The 21553-nt window shown below is 40.8% G+C and overlaps 1 protein-coding gene across 2 annotated transcripts in view; it reads left to right on the forward strand.

Annotated features, from left to right (window-relative positions):
* The window catches only part of EFHC1 (EF-hand domain containing 1), a 59237-nt gene that overhangs the window by 26755 nt on the left and 10929 nt on the right, over positions 1-21553 (forward strand). For both annotated transcript variants that reach the window (XM_007193871.3, XM_007193872.3), the window contains 4 exons: positions 4584-4804; positions 10007-10147; positions 13253-13466; positions 13815-13962. In XM_007193871.3, coding sequence (XP_007193933.2) covers positions 4584-4804; positions 10007-10147; positions 13253-13466; positions 13815-13962 — 724 coding nt within the window. The remainder of the gene's footprint in view (positions 1-4583; positions 4805-10006; positions 10148-13252; positions 13467-13814; positions 13963-21553) is intronic.

Raw genomic sequence — 21553 nt, forward strand, 5'->3', positions numbered from 1 at the left:
TGATGTCAAAGAATGTACTGCTTATGTATTCTAATAGAAGTTTTATGGTTTCAATTCTTACATTTAAATTTTAATTCTATTTTGAGTTAATTTTTTTATATGGTGTAAGTAGTCCAGTTTGATTCGTTTAACGTGTGGCTGTCCAGTTTTCTCCACACCACTTATTGAAGAGTCTGTCTTTTCCCCATTGTGTATGCTTGCCTGATTTGTCATAGAGTAATTGACCATATAAGTGTGGGTTTATTTCTGGGCTCTTTGTTCTGTTCCATTGATCTATGTGATCTATGTGCCAGTACCATACTGTTTTGATTATTGTAGGATTGTAGTATAGTTTGAAATTAGTGAGCATGGTACCTCCAGTTTTGTTTTTCTTTCTCAAGATTGTTTTGGCTATTCAGAGCCTTATGTGTTTCCATACAAATTTTAGAATTGTTTGTTCTAGTTCTGTGGAAAGTGCCATTGGTATTTTGATAGGGACTGCATTGAATCTGTAGACTACCTTAGGTAATATGTTTATTTTAACAATATTAATTCTACCAATCCATGAGCACAGTGTATCTTTCCATTTGTTTGTGTTGTCTTCAGTTTCTTTCATCAGAGTCTTAACAGTTTTCTGAGTAAAAGTATTTTACCTCCTTGGTTAGATTTATTTCTAGGTATTTTATTCTTTTTGATGCAGTTGTAAATGGATTTGTTTTCTCTTTCTGTTAGTTCTTTGTTAGCGTATAGAATTGCAACAGATTTCTGTATATTTTGTATCTTATGGCTTTACTGAATTCATTTATTAGTTCTAAGTTTTATTGTGGCACCTTTAGGATTTTATATATATAGTATCATATCATCTGCAAACAGTAGCAGTTTTACTTTTTCCTTTCCAATTTGGATTCCTTTTATTTCTTTTTCTTGTCTGATCGCTATGGCTAAGACTTCCAATACTACGGTGAATAAAATTGGAGTGAGTGGTCTTCCTTCTCTTGTTTCTAGTCTTTGACAAAATGCTTTCAGCTTTTTACTGTTGAGTGGGAAGTTAGCTGTGGGCTCGTCATGTATGGCCTTTATTAAGTTGAGGAAAGTTCCCTCTCTGCCCACTTTGTTGAGAGCTTTTATCATACATGGATGCTGAATTTCACCAAAAGCTTTTTTTGCACCTATTGAGGTGATGATATGATTTTTATTCTTCAATTTGTTAATCACATTGATTGATTTGTGGGTTTTGAACCATCCTTGCACCCCTGGGATAAATCCCACTTGATCATATTGTATTATGCTTTTAACATAGTGTTGTATCCTGTTTGCTAATATTTTTTGAGGGTTTTTGAATCTATGTTCATCAGTGATATTGGCCTACAGTTTTCTTTTTTTGTGGTGCCTTTGTCTGGTTTTGGTATCAAGGTGATGCTGGCCTCATGAAATGAGTTCAGAAGCATTTCTCCTCCTTCAATTTTTTGGAATACTTTAGAAGGTTAGGTGTTAACTCTTCTTTAAATGTTTAATAGAATTCACCTGTGAAGCCCTCTGGTCCTAGACTTTTGTTTCTTGGGGGTATTTGATTACTGATTCAATTTCATTACTAATAATCAGTCTATTCATATTTTCTATATCCTCTTGATTCAGTCTTAGGAGAGTGTGTGTTTTTAGGAATTTATCCATTTCTTCTAGGTCGTCCATTTTGCTGACGTGTAATTGCTCGTACTAATCTCTTAATGATTCTTTGTATTCCTGTGGTGTTGGTTGTAACTTCTCTTTCATTTTTGATTTTATTTATTTGGATCCTCTCTCATTTTTTACTTGATGAATCTGGCTAAAGGTTTATAATTTTGTTTATCTTTTCAAAGAAACACCTCTTAGTTTCATTGATCTTTTCTGTTGTTTTTTTTAGTCTCTATTTCATTTATTTCCTCTCTGATCTTTATTATTTCTACTCACTTTGGATTCTGCTTATTCTTCTTTTTCTACTTCCTTTAGGTGTAAGGTTAGATTGAGATTTTTTATTTCCTGAGGTAGGCTTATATTGCTATACACTTTCCTCTTAGAACTGCTTTTGCTGTGTCCCATAGCATTTTGTATAATTGTTTTTCCGTTTTCATTTGTCTCCAGGTATTTTTTATTTCCTCTTTGATTTCTGCAGTGACCGATTGGTTGTTTAGTACTATATTGTTTAGCCTCCACACATTTGGGTTTCTTACAGTGTTTTTTCTTTTTTTTATTGAAGTATAGTTGATTTACAATGTTGTCTTAATTTCTATACAGCAAAGTGGTTCAGTTATACGTATATATACATATATATACACACACACACATTCTTTTTATATTCTTTTCCATTATGGTTTATCACAGGATGTTGAATATTGTTCCCTGTGCTATACAGTAGAAACTTGTTATTTATCCGTTCTACATATCGTAGTTTACATCTGCTAACCCCAAACTCCGAATCCATCCCTCCCCCACCCCACCCCTGGCAACCACAAGTCTGTTCTCTGTGAGTCTGTTTCTGTTTTGTAGATAGGTTTATTTGTGTCATATTTTAGAGTCCACATATAAGTGATATCATGTGATATTTGTCTTTCTCCTTCTGACTTCATTAATAAGATAATCTCAAGGTCTACAGTTTTTTTTTTTTTCCTTGTAGTTGATTTCTAGTTTCATGGTGTTGTGGTTGGAGAAGATGCTTCATATGATTTCAGTCTTCTTAAATTTACTGAGACTTGATTTGTGGCCTAGCACGTGAACTGTCCTGGAGAATGTTCCATGTGCACTTGAAAAGAATGTATTCTGCTGCTTTGGGATGGAATGTTCTATATATTTTTATTAAGTTCATCTGGTCTAATGTCATTTAAGGCCAGTGTTTCCTTTTTGATCTTCTGTCTGGATGATCTGTCCTTTGATGAAACTGGAGTGTTAAAGTCCCCTTCTATTATTGTGTTACCATCAGTTTCTCCTTTTGTTTGTTAATATTTGCCTTATGTACTTAGGTGCTTCTGTGTTGGCTGTATATATATATATCTTTTTGGATTGATCCCTTTATCATTATGTAATGCCCTTTTTTGTCTCTTTCTACAGCCTTTGTTTTAAAGTCTACTTGGTGTGATATAAATATTGGTGCCCCAGCTTTCTTTTCATTTTCATTTGCATGATATACCCTTTCTCATCCTCTCACTTTCAGTCTGTCTGTCTTAGGTCTGAAGTGAGTCTCTTGTAGGCAGCATGTAGATAGATCTTGGTTTTTTATTCATTTAGCCTCTCCATGTCTTTTGATTGGAGCATTTAGTCCACTTACATTTAAAGTAATAATTATTGGGGAATTCTCTGGCAGTCCAGTGGCTGGGACTTTGTGTTTTCACTGTCAAGGGCCTGGGTTTGTTCCCTGGTCAGGGAACTGGGATCCTTCAAGCCACATGGCGTGGCCAAAAAAAAAAAAAAAGAAAACAATGCCACAGAGTCATGAGCTGTGTCCTCCACTGCCCATCACTTCCTGGGGTAACTCAGAGAGCTCTAGTAGGGTTGGCACTAGACACTGGGAGAAGGAACCCTTGGTCTATAGGGCGTTTAAGATGCATGATTGGGAAGCAGCCAACCCTTTTCTTTTGGCAAATCAAGGGCTGGAGTGTTAGGTTTTCTGAATGCTGTAGCAGAACCTTAGCCTCCTTCCTTATTTTCTTAGCAATTATCAGTTAGGACAGTACCAACCCCCCTCTTATGCCCCCTGTCGTCAGAGTTCTGGGGCCAGGCTTTGTGGTTCCAGCTACAAAGTGTGGCACCTTACTAGAACTGACTGATGATCTTATGGTGTCCATGGAGGCCAAGCTGCAGGGAATCAGTCTTCAACAATCAACACCTAGTTTTCATAAGAGAGTGTGACAAATTAGATTTATTCCAAAAATGGAAGGTTGATTCTACGTTTGAAAATCTGTTGATTTCCCAGATGAACGGACTACCGGAACCATCGTGCTGACTGTCCCTCCTGTGCCTCTTGGCACAGGACTAGATCAGACTGCCCTCATAGCAGTGACCACAATTGAAATGAAACCATGTTTTGTGTGTTTAGAGTCTGTGGCCCCGAATAGAATGTTTTCTCCATCAAGGCAGGAATTTTATCCATACTGTTAATTGTTATAATCTCTGTATTCAGCAGTGCACCTGGTACACGGTATATGTCGTCACTAATAATTTGTTAGATGAACGGATAAATGGGTGGGTGGTTGAAGTAAATGACTTGGCCCCCCCCCCCGCTCTAGATCCAATACTCTGTCTTTATAGGAGGACATTTATTCTTTTCTCTTGTAATGATTCCTTCTAAGCGTTAATTCTACTAAGATTGGTGACCTCTAGGGATAGTTCAAGCCGAATATGGGAGAGAGACTTTACAGAAACAGTCTGGGCTATTATTTATGTGTCCTGTTCGCAGATGGAAATACTCAGCCCTGTGTTCTGCCGGGAGTGTGGAGGAGCCCCTGACCCTCGGTCAGAGCTGAAGGCTGCACTCCCTCTGGTTCTCAGGAATGCCTGGCTGCTGGCTGCTGTGTGTCAGTCTTTCTTCCCATCCTCATTCCTTTTTCTTTCCTCTCCCTGCTGTCTTTTGTTAGAGAACTTCCCTCGGTGTGTGCTGGAAATCTCAGACAAGGAGGTGTTGGAATGGTATACTGCCAAAGACTTCATTGTTGGGAAGCCACTCACTATACTTGGGAGAACTTTCTTCATTTATGATTGTGATCCATTTACTCGGCAGTATTACAAAGAAAAATTTGGAATCTCCGATTTACCACGCATTGATGTGAGCAAGAAGGAGCCACCTCCTGTGAAACAGGTAACAGGACACTGGTTCTGAGGTTACAGAGAGAGTTCATCTTCTGATGCATTAATAGAAGTTTAAGGAAAGGGATAAAAAAGGCTCTTTTGTGAATACCCAATAAAAAAAAATGGACAAAGCATGTGAAATAGAGCAGTTCACAAAAGAAGAACTACAAATGGCTAATGAACATACGGAAAGACCCTCAATTGATAATCAAACAAAGAGAAATGAAAATAATGAGGTTTAGGATCTATTTGATTTAAAAAGACTCACAATATCCAGTGTTTGCCCTGGTGTGATGCAGTAGGCATTTCGTGTACTGTTAATAGGCGAACCAATGAGAAAAACTTTTCTGAAGGGCAGTCTGTCTCATTTTAACTTTTTCAAAATAAAATATCACGTATCTCTTGACCCAGAAAATCTGGTTTGGGGATTATAAATAGATACGTGTGAGGATGTGTAGTGTAGCATTACTTATAATAAAGTGTAAGGACATTGGCAGAATAAATTATAGTATATCCATCCATATAATTAGAGGACTATCAGACTTGTTAAAAAAAGAGGGAGTCTATGCATATTAACATGAGAAAATGTCCATAACATTTTTAAGGGATTGTGAATACATGACATGGCACTATTTTTGTAGATTACTGTATACAACATCTGCTTATATTACTGAGGAAAAGACCCAGAGGAATGTTTCCCCGGACTGTTAACAGTAGTTAGTTCACCGTGGGAAGGGGAGGGAGGGAGGGAAGTGGGAGATGACCAGGGAGCTTTCTTTCTATACTGTGTGGTTTTAATTTCGCTTTTTTTTTTTTGGCCATGCCACGTGGCTTACGGGATCTTAGTTCCCTGACCAGGGCTTGAACCCATGTCCCCTGCAGTGGAAGCGTGGAGTCCTAACCACTGGACCACCAGGGAGTTCCCTTAATTTCAGGTTTTATACCAAGCCTTGTGTTACTTTAATAATTTAAAAACTTTTTGATTAAAAAAAAGACATCTTTTAAAATTCCAGACCCCTAAGGCATTTCATTTTTTTCTTGCCTATTTATCAAACCCTTTTACTTAAAAAGTGATTGGGAGCAAAACAAAAACTGATTCACTGAAGATGTTGGAAGACAGTGTTCTTTAATTGCAACATCGCTCTCCTTAAAATCACGCAAAACCCCAAAATTCAGTTCTGTGCACCTCAAAGTCCACTCTGAGAGTAAGTTCATGGTGTCTTTAATGCACCAAAATAGTAATTTAATAAACTTGAACCTTCAGAGTGGCTCAGCCACATATTTTAGAGTTTGAAATGACAATTGCATGTTTTCAAAATTACACATTACACAGCAGATTCAACAAGCATCTGAAGTATTAAGGCCCACAGTGTCGTAGACCAAAACACTGGTGCTCGTTGTACCTATTTGGGGCAGGAACAACTCAAACAACCTCTCTGTTGCCCATGTATAAAATAGTGTGTTAGCACCTGTGGCCCATCTTTATTTTGCCAGCATGTGTATAAAATAATGTCCATGGGCTCTTTTCTTTTTGAAAGACACGACTGGAAGGATGGAATGATTGAATTCCTCCTGCCTTCCCCGCATCTGCTGCCCATGCTGCTTGCACTTAGCCTCCAATTCTACTGAATTACAGGTGGTTCTGCGTCCTGTTTTATTCCCCTGGACTTTCGCTAATGCTCTTTCTCCTGCTTGAACCACTTCTCCATCATTTCTCTACATGGCTTTTTCTTACCTCTCACAACTCAGTGTAGGCTTTCTCTCTTCCAAGAAGGCTTCTCTGAAGTGCCAGGCAGGGCTCGCCCCCCATCGTCTGTGTTCCTGGGATACTCTGTGCCTCCCTCCACTAGCACTTATCGTATTTAAACATCTGTTTATGAATTTTTCTATGAGACTAAGTTCCTTGACAGCAGGACCACTGTTCATCTTTGTGCTCCTAGCGCCTAACACAGTGCCTGGCAAATAGGAGGTATGTGGTGTGTTTCCTGGATAGACTGAAGAAGACTGCCTAGGCAGTATGTATTTGTTCCCCTCAAAGGCAAGTGATGTCTTAGGCAAGGCTTTTAGAACCAACATCTCATAAAACCAGTTACAAAGAAGGATTTGGATTTTGGTGCTAGGCCTTCCTGGGACAATAAAACTTCCAGAAGGGAGTGTGGGTGATGATAATGCCTCTTGCTGTCAGTTTTTCCTCTGATAGAGCTCCTTACCCATGAATGTGCTCATGGATTAAGAATTATAATAAAACCCATGTCCCTATGCCCCAGTTTTGGGGGCAGCATTTGATGCAGTCTACAGGAAAAATACCATGTGAACAGATGTAGATTTTGATCAACCAAACTACTCCACCACTAGAGTTTATAGATAAGTATTGTGTGAGATTGCAGTCCAGGCATCACAATGAAAAGTACAAGGGTGATCCTGTTAAATATAAAACATTCTCATAAGGAGGAGTCTCACCTAACCAGGAAGTAGGATGGGGAGGGCTTGTAGCACACTGGCGCACTTTTCCTAGTGGATGGCTTTGATCTGTCTTTTGAGCTGATAAAAGCTTTGAGTCCTAGAATAGCCCTGCTCTCCATCCTCATTACTATCACCTTTCCACCCCCCCACACTTGTCTTCTAAAGAAAGAAAGGGAGGGAAGACTTGGATAGAGAGCAGAGAGAACTGAAGAACCACTATAGATTTTGGTTTGTTTGTTTTGCCCTGTCTCAGTCACTCTGTATGATACAATGAATTCTCCATCCTTACATACGGCACATTAATTGCAGTGTTTGGTCAGTTTATTTTCTCTATAATAAATAATTCTGCTACAAATAAATCCTCTCTGCCTGTCCATGAAAGTCTTTGTTGGAAATGAGTAGGAAAGCTCCACTTACCAAACAGCAAATACCTTGTAGCTCTCCTCAATCATTACCTCTCAGTCATCTAAACTCTACACAATGTAGTTGGAACACAGGGATGAGAGCCGTAGCAGGTTCTAGAGGGACCAAGCCAGAGTCAAGCTGATGGGCAGGGACAGAAGTGGATATGCAGTGCATATATTTGAGAATCTTGATACCCAGGTCAGGCTGATCTGCCAGATCAGGAGTAAGTCCACATGGATCCAGAAGCCAGATGTGCTGGATCTCAGGCTAGATCCATCTGGAGACATGCTAGTAGGGAGGAGGAAGAAGCCAGGACCAGGAGAGCTCATCTGCCGTGGAGCTGGCCTCTGAAGGATGAGGGACTCTAAGACTTTGTGTGTGCGTGCATGATTAAGAAAGCCTGGGCAGAAACTCTGGAAGGTGGGTCATACGAACAGGAGTGTCTAGGCGTGATAATGTCCACAGCAGAGGAATGGCTCTCGTTTAGAACAGGACCCAGGCGGTAGCTTGGAGCATGAAAAGCATGGTGCCAGGACCACAGGCACAGGGGCTGATATTTAGAGAAAGTCTTCATTCCAAGCAGAGGAAATGAGATGCAACTTGGGAAAAATAGGTAGAAACCTGTTAAAACAAAAGGAATTTGAGAGGAAGGTGCTCAGAAACTTACCTGCCTATTTTAAAACTCCTTAACCTCCCCCCACACCCCCCAACCAGGCTGCTCTCACTGTGTATTGATATTAGACTCCACCACCGTGCATTTCCGCCCACCTCCAGAGTAAGTCAGAGCTTAGCATGCAGTATCTCACCCAAAGTCCCTCTGTCCATGGCAACTGTGTATATTCACTGAGTAGTGGTTTTGCATTTGGAGCAAATTAAGTCATCGTCCATCTACTGGATCTGTTAGTCATATTCCAACCATGAAGATCACATTAACTACAGCCCAGGAAGTGGGTGAAGGATCAGTGTTCTAAGCACCCCACCTTGGACGAAAATAGCAGAGTCCCTGGTTTCTGAGGGAGTCCCTTGTTGCACATGGAGCAGGGCTCATATACACTAATTTGTTAAAGTCCCTGAATACAATATATTAAAAGATTTGGGGAGGGTATCTACTAGTAAAAGCGTGGTACAAGCTACTTTGCTGAGAAAGCATAGCAGAAAGGAGTCAGAGAAAAAGAACTCAGCTGCAGTCCACCTAGCATTGATGAGAGGGAGGAAAACAACCTCTGAACTACTTAAGTTTTTAGACAAACAAATCTTAGCATCCTATAGCGGCGCTTTCAGCCCTTCATGGAACCTAAATGAAAAACATAAGTTCATCCTAAACTTTCACACTCATCAAATAACCTTTGCATCTGGAATTTAGTTCCATGAGTTTGCTCCTTCACTAGGAAAGGGGAATCCTGTGTGGACAGTGGTGTGTGAGTCCTTAGTGAAGTATGGCTGTCATTCTCTTAGGCAAAAATGAAGAAATAAAAATAGGGACTTCCCTGGTGGTGCAGTGGTTAAGAATCCGCCTGCCAATGCAGGGGACACGTGTTCAAGCCCTGGTCCGGGAAGATCCCACATGCCGCGGAGCAACTAAGCCCATGCGCCACAACTACTGAGCCTGCGTTCTAGAGCCCGCGAGCTGCAACTACTGAAGCCCATGCGTCCAGAGCCCGTGCTCCGCAGCAAAGAGAAGCCACTGCAATGAGAAGCCCGTGCACCGCAACGAAGAGTAGCCCCCGCTCGCCGCAACTAGAGAAAGCCCGTGCGCAGCAACGAAGACCCAACGCAGCTAAAAATAAATAAATAAAATTTAAAATTTTTTTTAAAAAGAAATAAAAATATTAGAAATACGGAGGTAAATCGGAAGTAAGTAGCATGAACCAAGTCCTGACACCCCCACCCTACCCCCACCTCCGATACACACACGTGCCCACTTTGGGTGAATTGAGAAAACGGTTTCCAGATCTGCCAGGCTGAGACCCACACCCCAGACAAAGAAGTCACAGACCCTTGGGCTTCACCGTGCTGGAGGGCCACAGGGGCCAGGATTGGGGCTGGGCGCAGGGCCAGGCTCTGCTTTGGCAGTAAGGGGTCAGTGGACATCAGTGATAGATTAAATCCAGCCCCGAGTGTTACTTTGTAGCATCATCAGTCACTTGTATGCGCAGTGATCATGGTGTAAAATCTATAAAGAGGAATGGAATATGTGATATGTTATTTTTTCTGATTACATTTGTATATGTAGAAATTGCTTTTAAATAAATGTTTTCTAGATTTTAAAAAGAAACTTACAGTTACCTTTAATTTTTAGAACAAGGAGCATCTGCTTTATTTCTTGCTTCCTGTGTTTCTTCAGGAATTACCTCCCTATAACGGTTATGGACTAGTTGAAGACTCTGCTCAGAATTGCTTTGCGCTCATTCCAAAAGCTCCAAAAAAAGATGTTATTAAAATGCTGATGAATGAGAACAAGGTGCTTCGTTATTTGGCTGCACTGGTGAGGACAATTTTTATATCCTAAGATTCTGTTCTATGTCAGTACTGTGCACAGTTGTCCGTTTTGTCTGTAAGCTCTAGGGTAAAAGCTGTCAGAGGTATGTGTTTATTTAAACAACCACTGGCTCCAACCTTCAGGCAGGTTGGATAGTATTAAGTATGGTGCCCCTGAACCAAGACCTAGCTCAAGTCCTATCTGCCCTCACAATCTTTCTTAAATCATTAATCTCTCTATCCCTCAAATTTTGACAGGCCTTTTGGCCTTTTTTATTAAGCAATTATGAAAGCCTGACTTACATTCAAATTATCTATTTGTGTGCCTTTCCAGTGAACTGTGATTTTCTTGAGGGTAGGGACCATGTCTTACTAATTTTTATCATTGGTGATATCTAGCTTGATGTATTTTATATTCATTAAATGTAACAAATGGAATCATACTAATTTAATAGATGTGAACTTTGAGAGGTCATGTGGCTAGTGGCTAAGAGGTTTGGAAACAGACATAAATTCAAATCCTGAGTGTTCCACTCACTGGCTGAATTACCTGAAGCAAATTACTGATAAGAATTCAAAGGATAATGTCTTTAAAAGTAGAAAAAAATGCAGAAATAGAAATATAAGCATTTTATTTAGAAATATAGACATAAATAGGAGAAATTGAAATAAGTTACTCTGGGAATAGAAATGTATTTGAAAAAATAAAAATTAAATGAGAACATAGTTGACTAATGTATTTTTTAAATATTGAAAAAGCTTTGAAATAAGGGAGTTCTAGCAAATTCTAGGTCAACTAGAACACTCCATACGTTAAGAATTCTGATTAATGAAGGTTTTGCATTGTTGCTAAGTTCTTTGAGTTACTGTTAAAGTTCAAGAGGTTTGTTGAATTATGACATAGTAACTATGAACTCCTTGAGGGCAGGAGTCATGTCTCTTTAGACTTTGTAGGCACTCAATAACTGTTGGATGAATGGGTAAATGAATTTATTTACACATACACTATCTGTGAGTCAGGCAATATAATATACTCATTTTATGTTTCAAAACATAAGAATCAGAGAGGCTAATTGGTGTGTCCCAGGTCTTACTGCTTAGACAGAGGCAGGACTAGGACTCAACCTAACGAAAAATATAATTCGAAAAGGTACATGCACCCCAATGTTCATAGCAGCACTATTTACAATAGGCAGGACATGGAAGCAACCTAAATGTCCATCAACAGATGAATGGATAAAGAAGTTGTGGCATATATATGTATGTATGTATGTATATACACACACACACAGACACACATACATACATACAATGGACTATTACTCAGCCCTAAAAAGGAATGAAATAATGCCACTTGCAGCAACATGATGGACCTGGAGATTATGATACAGTAGAATTTCAATGAACAAATGGAGAAGAGAAGAGTGCAATAGAAAATTACCATTAAGCACACACCTCAGCAGTACTTGTTGCTGACAAGGTCCATCAACGGATGCTAAAATTAGTGGGAAAACCTTTGAGGAGAAACAAGATTTTCATGGTTTCAAAGTATCTCCTCAAGATATTTACTAACTGCAAAGGGAAAGATGGTAACTTTACAGGGGAGAAACCCACCAGGCATCTTCTTAACCAAGTGATCAAGTTCAACATCACCAATAAAAAGATGTTCTGTTATCATGAACTCCTTGATATGCACAGAGAAGGACGTGTTGTTTTTTTTTTTTCCTGTGGTATTTTTGCCAAAGATGCAAAAGTGAGATGCATGAGGGACAGTCAACAAAATAATTGACCAGTACTCATGTCAGGGTCATGAAAGACAAGAGCAGACTGAGGAACTGTCACAAATTGGATGAGATTAAAGAGAAATAACAACTAATGCAGTATAGGATCCTGAAACAGAGAAAGAACATAAGTGGAAAACAGGTGAAATTTGAATAAGGACAGTAGTTTATTTAAAGCATTATACCATCATCTGGGTTTGATAATTGTGCTATGGTTATGTAAGATATTACTGTTAGGTGAGGCTTGGTGATGGGCTTATGAGAATTCTCAACTATGCAACTTTTCTGTAAGTCTGATAAACTTAGTTCAAAATAAAATGGCAAAAACATTTTTAAAAAAGTTTTAAATACTCCTTCCTGCCAGGGTGAGCTGTTGCCCCCAGCCCCCTTGCACACCCGAGCCTGTAGTCCTGCTCAGAACTTTATTTTCTTCTAAGTGTGATGGGGATCCTCTGGAGGTTTGAGAGGAGAGGAAGGATGTGATTTTATTTTTATTTCTTGTTTGTTTAAAAGAAATTTTTTTTATTATAAGGGTGTTCAACGAAAAAAGTTTGGAGACTGTCAGATAGGGAATGGTATGAGGAAATTATTTTACCAAGAGGAAATCCAACTCTACTAAATGAGAAATTATGACACAAATAATTCCATGGTCTGAATGAGAAGGTGTGTGCTGAACTTGTGATGTGAGAGGATTTTAGTCAAGAATAAACATGTCTGTATTTAGGCTTGTTCTGTCTGGAATTTGTTTCTTGGTGATTTGATTTAGGAAAAGTCTTATCAACAACGTAGTTTCTCAGAATCACTTTCAACTCTATGACATTATATTACTCCTTCGTCCCTTCTTAAATTTTCTTTTTTAAATTATGTATAAAAATGGATTTGTTTAAAGGCGTAAGCTTTGCATAATCACTTTAGTGTCCTCGACGTTGAACATAATGTCAGCCACGAGGTTTCAAACTGGCAGCCTGTGGACAGAATGCAGCCCATATGTTTTCTTTGGCCTGCCTGGTTCTTTTAAAGAGTTGACGTCAACATTTTAAAGTCAGGGTTTTTATATAGTAATCCAGATTTCTGTTTTCTCATGAAAAATTGGATCTAGCAACATTGGGCCTATATTCATTCCCACAGTCGAGTGGAGGTGAGTTGGGGCAGCCTCCCTTAGATGAGGTATGTCCTTTCCCGGCCCCCCGAGCCCCACCCCATACTGTTCATTTATATTATACTTCATATGTTAGGTTTATATTGTACCCTAGTCCCTGTAGATATTTCAGTTTGAGGCTTCTGCATAGATCACGTACCTTCGTAATATCCTCTTTTCTTTACCTTTCCAGGAATCCCCCATCCCAGAAGACAAAGACCGCCGATTTGTCTTCTCTTATTTTCTAGCCACTGACATGATCAGTATCTTTGAGCCTCCTGTTCGCAATTCTGGTATCATTGGGGGCAAGTATCTTGGCAGAACTAAAGTTGTCAAACCAGGCTCCTCAGTGGAAAACCCCATCTATTATGGCCCCAGTGACTTCTTCATTGGTGCTGTGATTGAGGGTAAGTCTCAACACAGTCTAGGCTCTTTTTCTGGCCAAGCGAATGGGTTCTTCTAATTAGGAATTTAATTCAGTTAACCCTTGTAGGAAGCAGTTAGTCTGCAGTCCAGCTGTGCATGTGGTATAGTGTATAAATCTCCTTTATCAATTAAACTGTAAGTTGGTTGCATTTGTTGGCTGTAGATGGAGACTCTGAGCTCCCTAAACACCAAGCAAACTAGTGCATATTAGTTTAGAGAGCAACTGAAAGTTCATTAGTCTAGGTCACAAATACACATCTGTGAATTTTTACTCTTGGTTGCCTGATGAAAACATGACCAGGCTAAGTGTATTTCTACCCTTTCCCCAGTGTTTGGCCACCAGTTCGTCATCCTTGATACAGACGACTGTGTTCTGAAATACATGGAGCGCAATGCTGCCCAGTATTCACCAGAAGCACTCCTGTCAATTCAGAACCGTGGTCGAAAGCAAGAAGCTCCTGCACCAGAATTGGACAAGTATGTTTGACCATCTAAGGTCCATTTTGGCTTTGGCACAATGAGATATTCAGGAAGCAGTTCTTAAAATGAATGGATAATCACATTTTAGATTTCCAGATTTCCCTCACCAATGGAAGGTCTTAGACGTACATAGGTTACCTGGGTCCAACATAATAACCAGTAACTTAGAACTTTTTCAACTTCATATATTTAGCAAATAATTATTGAGTGCCTTGTATGTATCAGACACTATCACTAGGCCCTTAGGCTTTTATCAGTAAACAAAATAGACCAGAAGTTGCTGCCCTCATGGAGTTGACCCTCTAAGCAGTGGGAGATAGCTAATAAACAGCACCAGTAAGTTAGTTATTACAGTGTGTTGGGTGATGAGTGCCGTGGGGAAGTGGGGCAAAACAAGAGTGATTAGGGTTCTGGAAGGTGGGGGTGGGTTGCAGTTGGTTGGGGGAGGTGGTCACACCTTGGGGAGGTGGTCACACCTTGTGAAGGTGGCACTGAGCAGACACTTGAAGGTAAAGGAGTCAGCTGCGTGGACGTGTGGAGGAAGAGCTTTCCAGGAAGAGGGAGCAGTGAGTGCTAAGACCCTATAAGTATGAGCAAACCCGGAGCACACAGGTAACACTGGCAAGAAGTAGGCCGGTGAGTGGCTGCAGTGGAGGAGTGAGGAAGAGGAGCAGGAGCTGGAGTTAGAAAATTAGCAAGGGGCCAGATTGTGTAGGACCTGCTAGGTCTCTGGAAGGATGTTGGCTTTTCTCTGAGTGAAAGCGAGAGCCACTGTGGGGCTTCTGAGTAGAGGAGGGGCATGATTTGACATGTGTTTTAAAAGAAGTGGCTGTTGTGTTAAGAATAGATTCAGAGGGAGATTAGTTAGGAGAATGTGGCAGTGATCTAGGCAAGAGATGATGGTGCATGGACCAGGGTAGTATCAGTGAAGGTGGGGAGAAGTGGTCTGATTTGGGGTATATTTTAAGGTAGAGCTAATATGGATTCAGACAGATGATATAGGGGCGATAAGAGAGAGAGTAGGTAAGAATGACTAAGGTTTTTGGCCTGAGCAACTGGAAAGGAGTTGACACCAATTGAGATGGGAAAGAAGTCCATTGTGGGTAGAGGAGGGTTTTTTTTGGCAGGGCGGGGGCAGGAGGGATTTCAGTTTTGGATATGTTAGGGAGGTTTTTTTGTTTTTGTTTTTAAATTTTTATTTATTTTTTGGCTGCATCTTCATTGCTGCACACAGGCTTTCTCTAGTTGTGGCGAGCGGGGGCTACTCTTCGTTGTGGTGCGCAGGCTTCTCGTTGTGGTGGCTTCTTTTGTTGCAGAGCATGGACTCTAGGTGCACGGGCTTCAGTAGTTGTGGCCCGCGGGCTCAGTAGTTGTGGCTCGCGGGCTCTAGAGCACAGGCTCAGTAGTGGTGGTGCACGAGCTTAGTTGCTCCATGGCATGTGAGATCTTCCCCGACCAGGGCTCCGAACCCGTGTCCCCTGCATTGGCAGGCGGATTCTTAACCACTGTGCCACCAGGGAAGTCCAGTGTACTAGGTTTAAGATACCTATTAGATATTCAAGTAGAGAGATCAAATGGGCTGTTGGATATATAAATCTGGAGCTCAGGTGAGAGGTCTGGGCTGTGGGAGTTGTGGGCATATAGATGATATTTTCAGCCATGAGACTGGGTGAAATCTCTCAGGTAGTCATTGTAGACAAAGAAGAGAGAATAGCTCCAAGGATTGCGCTCTGGGGTTCTCCAGCGCTAAGAGTTGGGAAGAGAAACTGAGCAGGACAACTAGCAAGGCAGGAAGAAAGCCAAGTGGGTGTGGTGTCCTGAATCCAGGCCGTCCCCTTTTGCACAGTAGTGCGGGACTGTAAACGTGACCATGCAAACAATCTTAGCACCAATGGGAAAATTTACTGCTGTTCTGCAACTTTAAAAAATTTTTGTCAAAACATGAAAAGCTCTGATGGTTATAAATGTATAGGGAAATCAAAAATAGTAAAATTGATTTTTATTTAGTGCACTGTAATTTAAGACATTGGCAACATTGAGAATTAAAAGTGTTTTATTTCTTTATAAAAAGCATATTAAGAGTAGTTGGAACAGTGCTTGCCTTCTTGTCATTATAACTTATGATACAGAGTGAACGTCTTTTCTGTGCCTCGGCAAATTGTCATATTCCTTTCCAAGTTTGGATCGACTTCCAACATTTTATTATTTTTGCTTTCAATGTTGCGAAATACATCCTAGAGTTCCTTTAATGAGTGAAATATCTCAGAGTTCTTTTAATGTGAAGTTTTTTGTTTGCTGGCATCTGGGATATCTTCATCCTTTTTTTTCTTTTTTTGGCTACATTGGGTCTTCGTTGTGGTGCGTGGGCTTCTCATTGCAGTGGCTTCTCTTGCTGCAGAGCACAGGCTCTAGGCACACGGGCTTCAGTAGTTGTGGCTCGAGGGCTCTAGAGTGCAGGCTCAGTAGTTGTGGCGCACGGGCTTAGTTGCTCCAAGGCATGTGTCTTCATCCTTTTCGTTACGACCACTCCCCTCATTTATGTCACTAAGCCAGCCTTTGCTAGGGTCCTCTGCCTGCACATCGAGAGTCTCTTAAACCACAGCAGCGTCAGCATTCCCACAGTCAGCTAGTTCTTCTATAACTCCATTGTGTTTGACTGGAATTCTGCTTCTAGCTCTATCTCTTTTGGTTTCTTTGCCACACTCTCATCTTTGTTGACCAGTTCTCTCTTTCAGTTATCCATTTTTGTAAAATGTCACTTGAGTTTATCCTTTAGAGAAAAGGAGGCAACATAGCTACACACTTTGCTGTCTGTGTGTGACTTGAAAAACATGCCCAGTGATCAGTCACTGACAGACTTTCAAAGAAGTGATATGATTGTCGTTGATCGTGACGCACATCTATTATTTATGTAATGATTCATGGACTGAAAATCTGACAGTCAATTTGCACTTTAGGCAGTTACTCACAGTTACTAACTGAAATTTGAACTGTGTTGTTGAGGGACTGGGTTCTTTAACCAAATGGTGGTAAGTGAAATTCATGCATATCTGAGCCTTGAAAAGCAAGAATTGCCTGCAAATCAAGGAAGACAGTGATTCATTGTGTCACATGGGGATTTAGCAATGTGTAGGCGACACTGGGGACCTCAGTGGAGACTGCCACTGGAATAGGAGGGGCAGGAGTGGGCTTAAGAGAATGGGAGGAGAGGAATTCGAGCTTGGAAGTATAGCCCCCTCTTTTGAGGAAGTTGGTGCAAAGGGGAACAGAGAAATGGGGGAGTAGCTGGCCGGCGAAGTGGGGTCAAGAGAAGGTATTGGTGTCTTAGAATAACATAAAGAGAAATTCAAGTTCTGGGTTAAGAAATCTATGGCTATCCTTGTTTTGATCTTCACTTTACCCCTCTTCTCTTGTGATGGGTCAGAGAGGTGAATGAGAGAAGATGCTTGAAGGTGATATGAATACAAGGGTCATGCTCTAAGGAAGTACAAATCCTGTATTTGAGTAATCATTGCTAAGAATAATGAAAAGGGATCCTGAGTACTTGTCAGGCCTGAGAACTTTTTATATCAAGTGTTAGTTACAGGATGATGAAATTTGGAGTTAGCCATCTTCTTTCTCTGAGCTAGAAGATTAAAACAGTGCACAAGTGATTGGAGTATTGACTTCATCTGAAGTTCTTTTCGGGCTTGGGTCTTCATTGCTGTACACTGAACTCAGCCTAACAGATAACACATTGCCCATAAGCCCACTCCTCTGCACAAACCCTCCCTGTGTGAAGAGTGTGAACACCCACGTGTTCGCGTATCTTGTCCTTGTTTGGTTGACTTGCCCATCTGTGCTCTTCAGCTTCAAGAGGACCCTCCTCCCCTGCTCGATGACCCTTTTCATCCTCTCTTTTTCACTTCCAGCAATTTTTCCCATATAGGCATTTCCAAATATTCTCACTTTCTTTTCCATTTTCTTTAAGCCCCAAGCACCTCCATATTCACTTTGCAGATGGTCTCAGTCAGACCCAGTGATCCAGTGTGAGCTGCTTCTGTTTTCCTACTCTTCACCTTAGAGTGTTTCTTTACTTACCTCTTTACCTTCTTGTCACAGCTAACTAGCTCCCATTTCTCCAAATTTAGTTCTTTTGTGTCTGTCACCGCCTCCTCCCTGACTGCTCTCGTATCCAGACACTCTTCAGAAGTTGTTTCCTTGAGGTTACTGATTGTTTTCAAATCTAATGGTCTCTTGTCATTTATTCATTAATTCAGTGATATTGGCACCTGCACCACATGCCAGACTTTAATAAACATTTAGGCAGCCAGGTGAGGCAATAGGAGCTCATTGTCTAGGGCAGAGGTTGGCAGACTTTTTTGGAAAGAGTAGTAAATAATTTAGGTTTGTAGGCCATACCAGAATCTCTGTTGTAACTACGCAGCTGTGCCCCCGTGGGGTGAAAGCAGCCATAGACAATGTGTAAATGAGTAGGTGTAGCTGTATTTTGATTAAACTTTATTTAGAAAAACAGGCTGCCTGCTGGCTTTGGCCTCTGGGCCAACCCCCTGGTCTAGTGTTGAGCCTTTTTGATCTACATGTAATGTAAATTACTCTTTACCACACCCTTTTTGAAACCCTTTCTTTTGAGTTCTAGAAAGTCAGAGTCTCTGATACTCCTCCTACTTCCCTGGAAGCTTGTTCTTTGTATCTTTTTCCTATTTCTGTCTACTAGGTTGGTGTTTCTCAGGGTTCTGGTTTTGGTCCTCCTGTTCTCTTGCTCTGAACTCTGGACGATCTCATCACATCACAGTGTGTCTGAATAAGTCGCTCTCCATCCTGACGTTCTCCTGATTCTGCTCCCAGGTTCCTGTCTGCCTGCTCGATGGGTCTCCGTGCAGCTGAGCCACCAGCACCTCACACTTAGTGCAGCTAAAAATGAGACCACTGTTGTCTTCACCTTCCTGGCACACCTGCTGTTCCCTCGTCCTTCTTCCTTCTTTCTGTTCATCCGTCTCATCAAGTGGCGATGACAGTGAGTTGTGCTCATGTGTGTAAAGCACCAGCCTGGTGTTGGGCACACAGGAGGCAAGCAGTGAATGTCGGCTCCCCTCTTTCTCTTGGTCACCTCAGGGCTCCATTTACCTTGATTTGAAACCTCCTCTTCTATTCTGCACCATATTCAGTATGCTGCTAAGTTCCTTTATTTTATTCTGCAATATCTCTCACCTCTGACTTCTTTTCATTCTCACCACCATTTCCTAATTTAAAGCACTCAGTTAGTTTGGAATTGCATTTATCTGAACTTAACAACAGCAGCACTAACAACAGAAACAAATTTATATTAGCTTAACCCAGTGGAGTTTTATGTTTTCTTATGGAACACAATGTCTGGAGGTCAGTGGTCCAGAGCTTTCCCAGCCCAACAGAGACCTGACTTCTCTCTCTCCTCAGGTATTCTGAGCAAGTAGCTTTTGTCCTCATGCTTTTCTCTCTGTGGTTACAAGTGAGTGTTCCATCTCCAGCATTGCATCTATATTCCAGGCAGGAAGAGGGGAAGGACAAAGGGGTAAGAGACTGAAAAGCCAATCTTGCCATGTCTTGCCTGTTTTTAAAGGGCTTATCCAGAAGCACCACTTAGCAACTTCTCCTTACATCTCATTGTCTGGACTGTATCACTCGGCCGCTCCTGATTGCTGCTCCAAACAAAGTGAGGGCTCTGTTAGGAAAAAGGAGGGAGTGAATATTGGGCAGGTACCCACCAGTGTTTGCCGAGGCGCCCACAGTGCCTCCAGACTCATCTGCCCACCTCCACTCTCTTCCTTAATCCATTGCACACAGTGGCCAGACCAGTCATTCTGGAACTTGGCTCCAAATTCATCATACTACTTCTCCTCTGCCAATTTTATTGAGATATAATTGACAAAACCGTATATATTTAAAGTGTACAATGTGATGATTTGATATACATATACATTGTGAAGTGATTATCACAGTCAAGTCAGTTAACACATCCACCATCTCACACAGTTACCGTTTATTCTTGTGGGTGAGTGGCTGGAATGCTTAAAATCTACTCTCTTAGCAAATTTCAGGTATACAGTACTATATGGTCACCATGCTGTGCCTTAGGTCCCCAGAACTTATTCACCTCATAACTGAGTTTGTACCCTTTGACCAACATCTCCTTTTTCCCCCTACTCTCCAGCCCCTGGCAATCACCCTTCTACTCTCTGTTTTTATGAGTTCAGCATTTTTTAATATGTCTAAAATCACTAGTCATAATGTCCTTCAGGTTCATTTATGTTGTTGCAAGTAGCAGGACTTCTTTTTTAAATCCATTCATCTCTCAAGGGACAGTTTGGTTGTTTCCATATCTTGGCTATTGTGAATCATGCTACAAAGAACATGAGAGTGCAGATGTCTCTTTGGGATACTAATTTTGTTTCCTTCATATATATATATACACACCCAGAAGAGGGATTGCTGGAGTATATGGTAGCTCTATTTTTAATTGTTTGAGGAACCTCTTTACTGTTTTCCATAGTGGCTGCACCAATTCCCACCACTGTTGGGAATTGCTATCCTAACAGGTATGAGGTTAATAGCTATCCTAACAGGTGTGAGGTGATACCTCATTGTAGTTTTGATTTCCATTTCCCTGATGATTAGTGATGTTGAGCATCTTTTCGTGTACGTATTGTCCATTTGTATGTCCTCTTTGGAAAAATGTCTATTCAGTTCTGCCCATTTTTTAATCGAATTGTTTGGGTTTTTTGCTACATGTGAATTCATGTGAATTCACATGTAGCAAAACTTGAATTCACATGAATTCATGTGAACTCATGTGAATACATGTGAATTCTTTATATATTTTAGATCTTAACGCCTTATCAGATATATGGTTTGTGCTATGGTTTGAATGTTTGTGTCCCCCCAAAATTCATGTTGATGTCCTGATGTGATGCTATTAAGAGGTGGAGCCTTTGGGAGGTAATTAGTGGCTTTATAAAGAAGGCCTCAGAAGCTGACTAGCCCCCTTCCACCATTCAGGGACACAGTGAGAAAGCACTGGCCATGAATCAGGAAGAGAGCCCTCACTAGCCACCACATGGAGTCTGTGGCACCATGATCTTGGACTTCTAGCCTCCAGAACTGTGATAAATACATTTCTGTTGTTTATAAGCGACAACAGAGACTACTAGAGACTACAAAGACTACAGTCTCTAGTTTTTTGTTATAGCAGCCCGAATGGACGAAGACAGTTTGCAAATATTTTCTCCCACTCTGTTGATTATTTTGTTTTGTCGATTATTTCCTTTTCCATGCAGAAGCTTTTTAGTTTGATGTAGTCCTACTTGTTTATTTTTGTTTTTTGTTGCCTGTGCTTTTGGTGTCATATCCAAAAAATCATTGCCAAGAATAGTGTCAAGGACCTTTTTTCCTATGTTTTCTTCTAGGAGTTTTACAGTTTCGGGTCTTATGTTTAGGTCTTCAATGCATTTTGAGTTAATTTTTTTGAGTTGTATAAAATAGGGATGCAGTTTCATTCTTTCTTTTTTTTTAAATAGATCTTTATTGGAGTATAATTGCTTCACAATACTGT

This window comes from Balaenoptera acutorostrata, chromosome 10 (genome assembly GCF_949987535.1).
Source record: "Balaenoptera acutorostrata chromosome 10, mBalAcu1.1, whole genome shotgun sequence".
NCBI lineage: Eukaryota > Metazoa > Chordata > Mammalia > Artiodactyla > Balaenopteridae > Balaenoptera > Balaenoptera acutorostrata.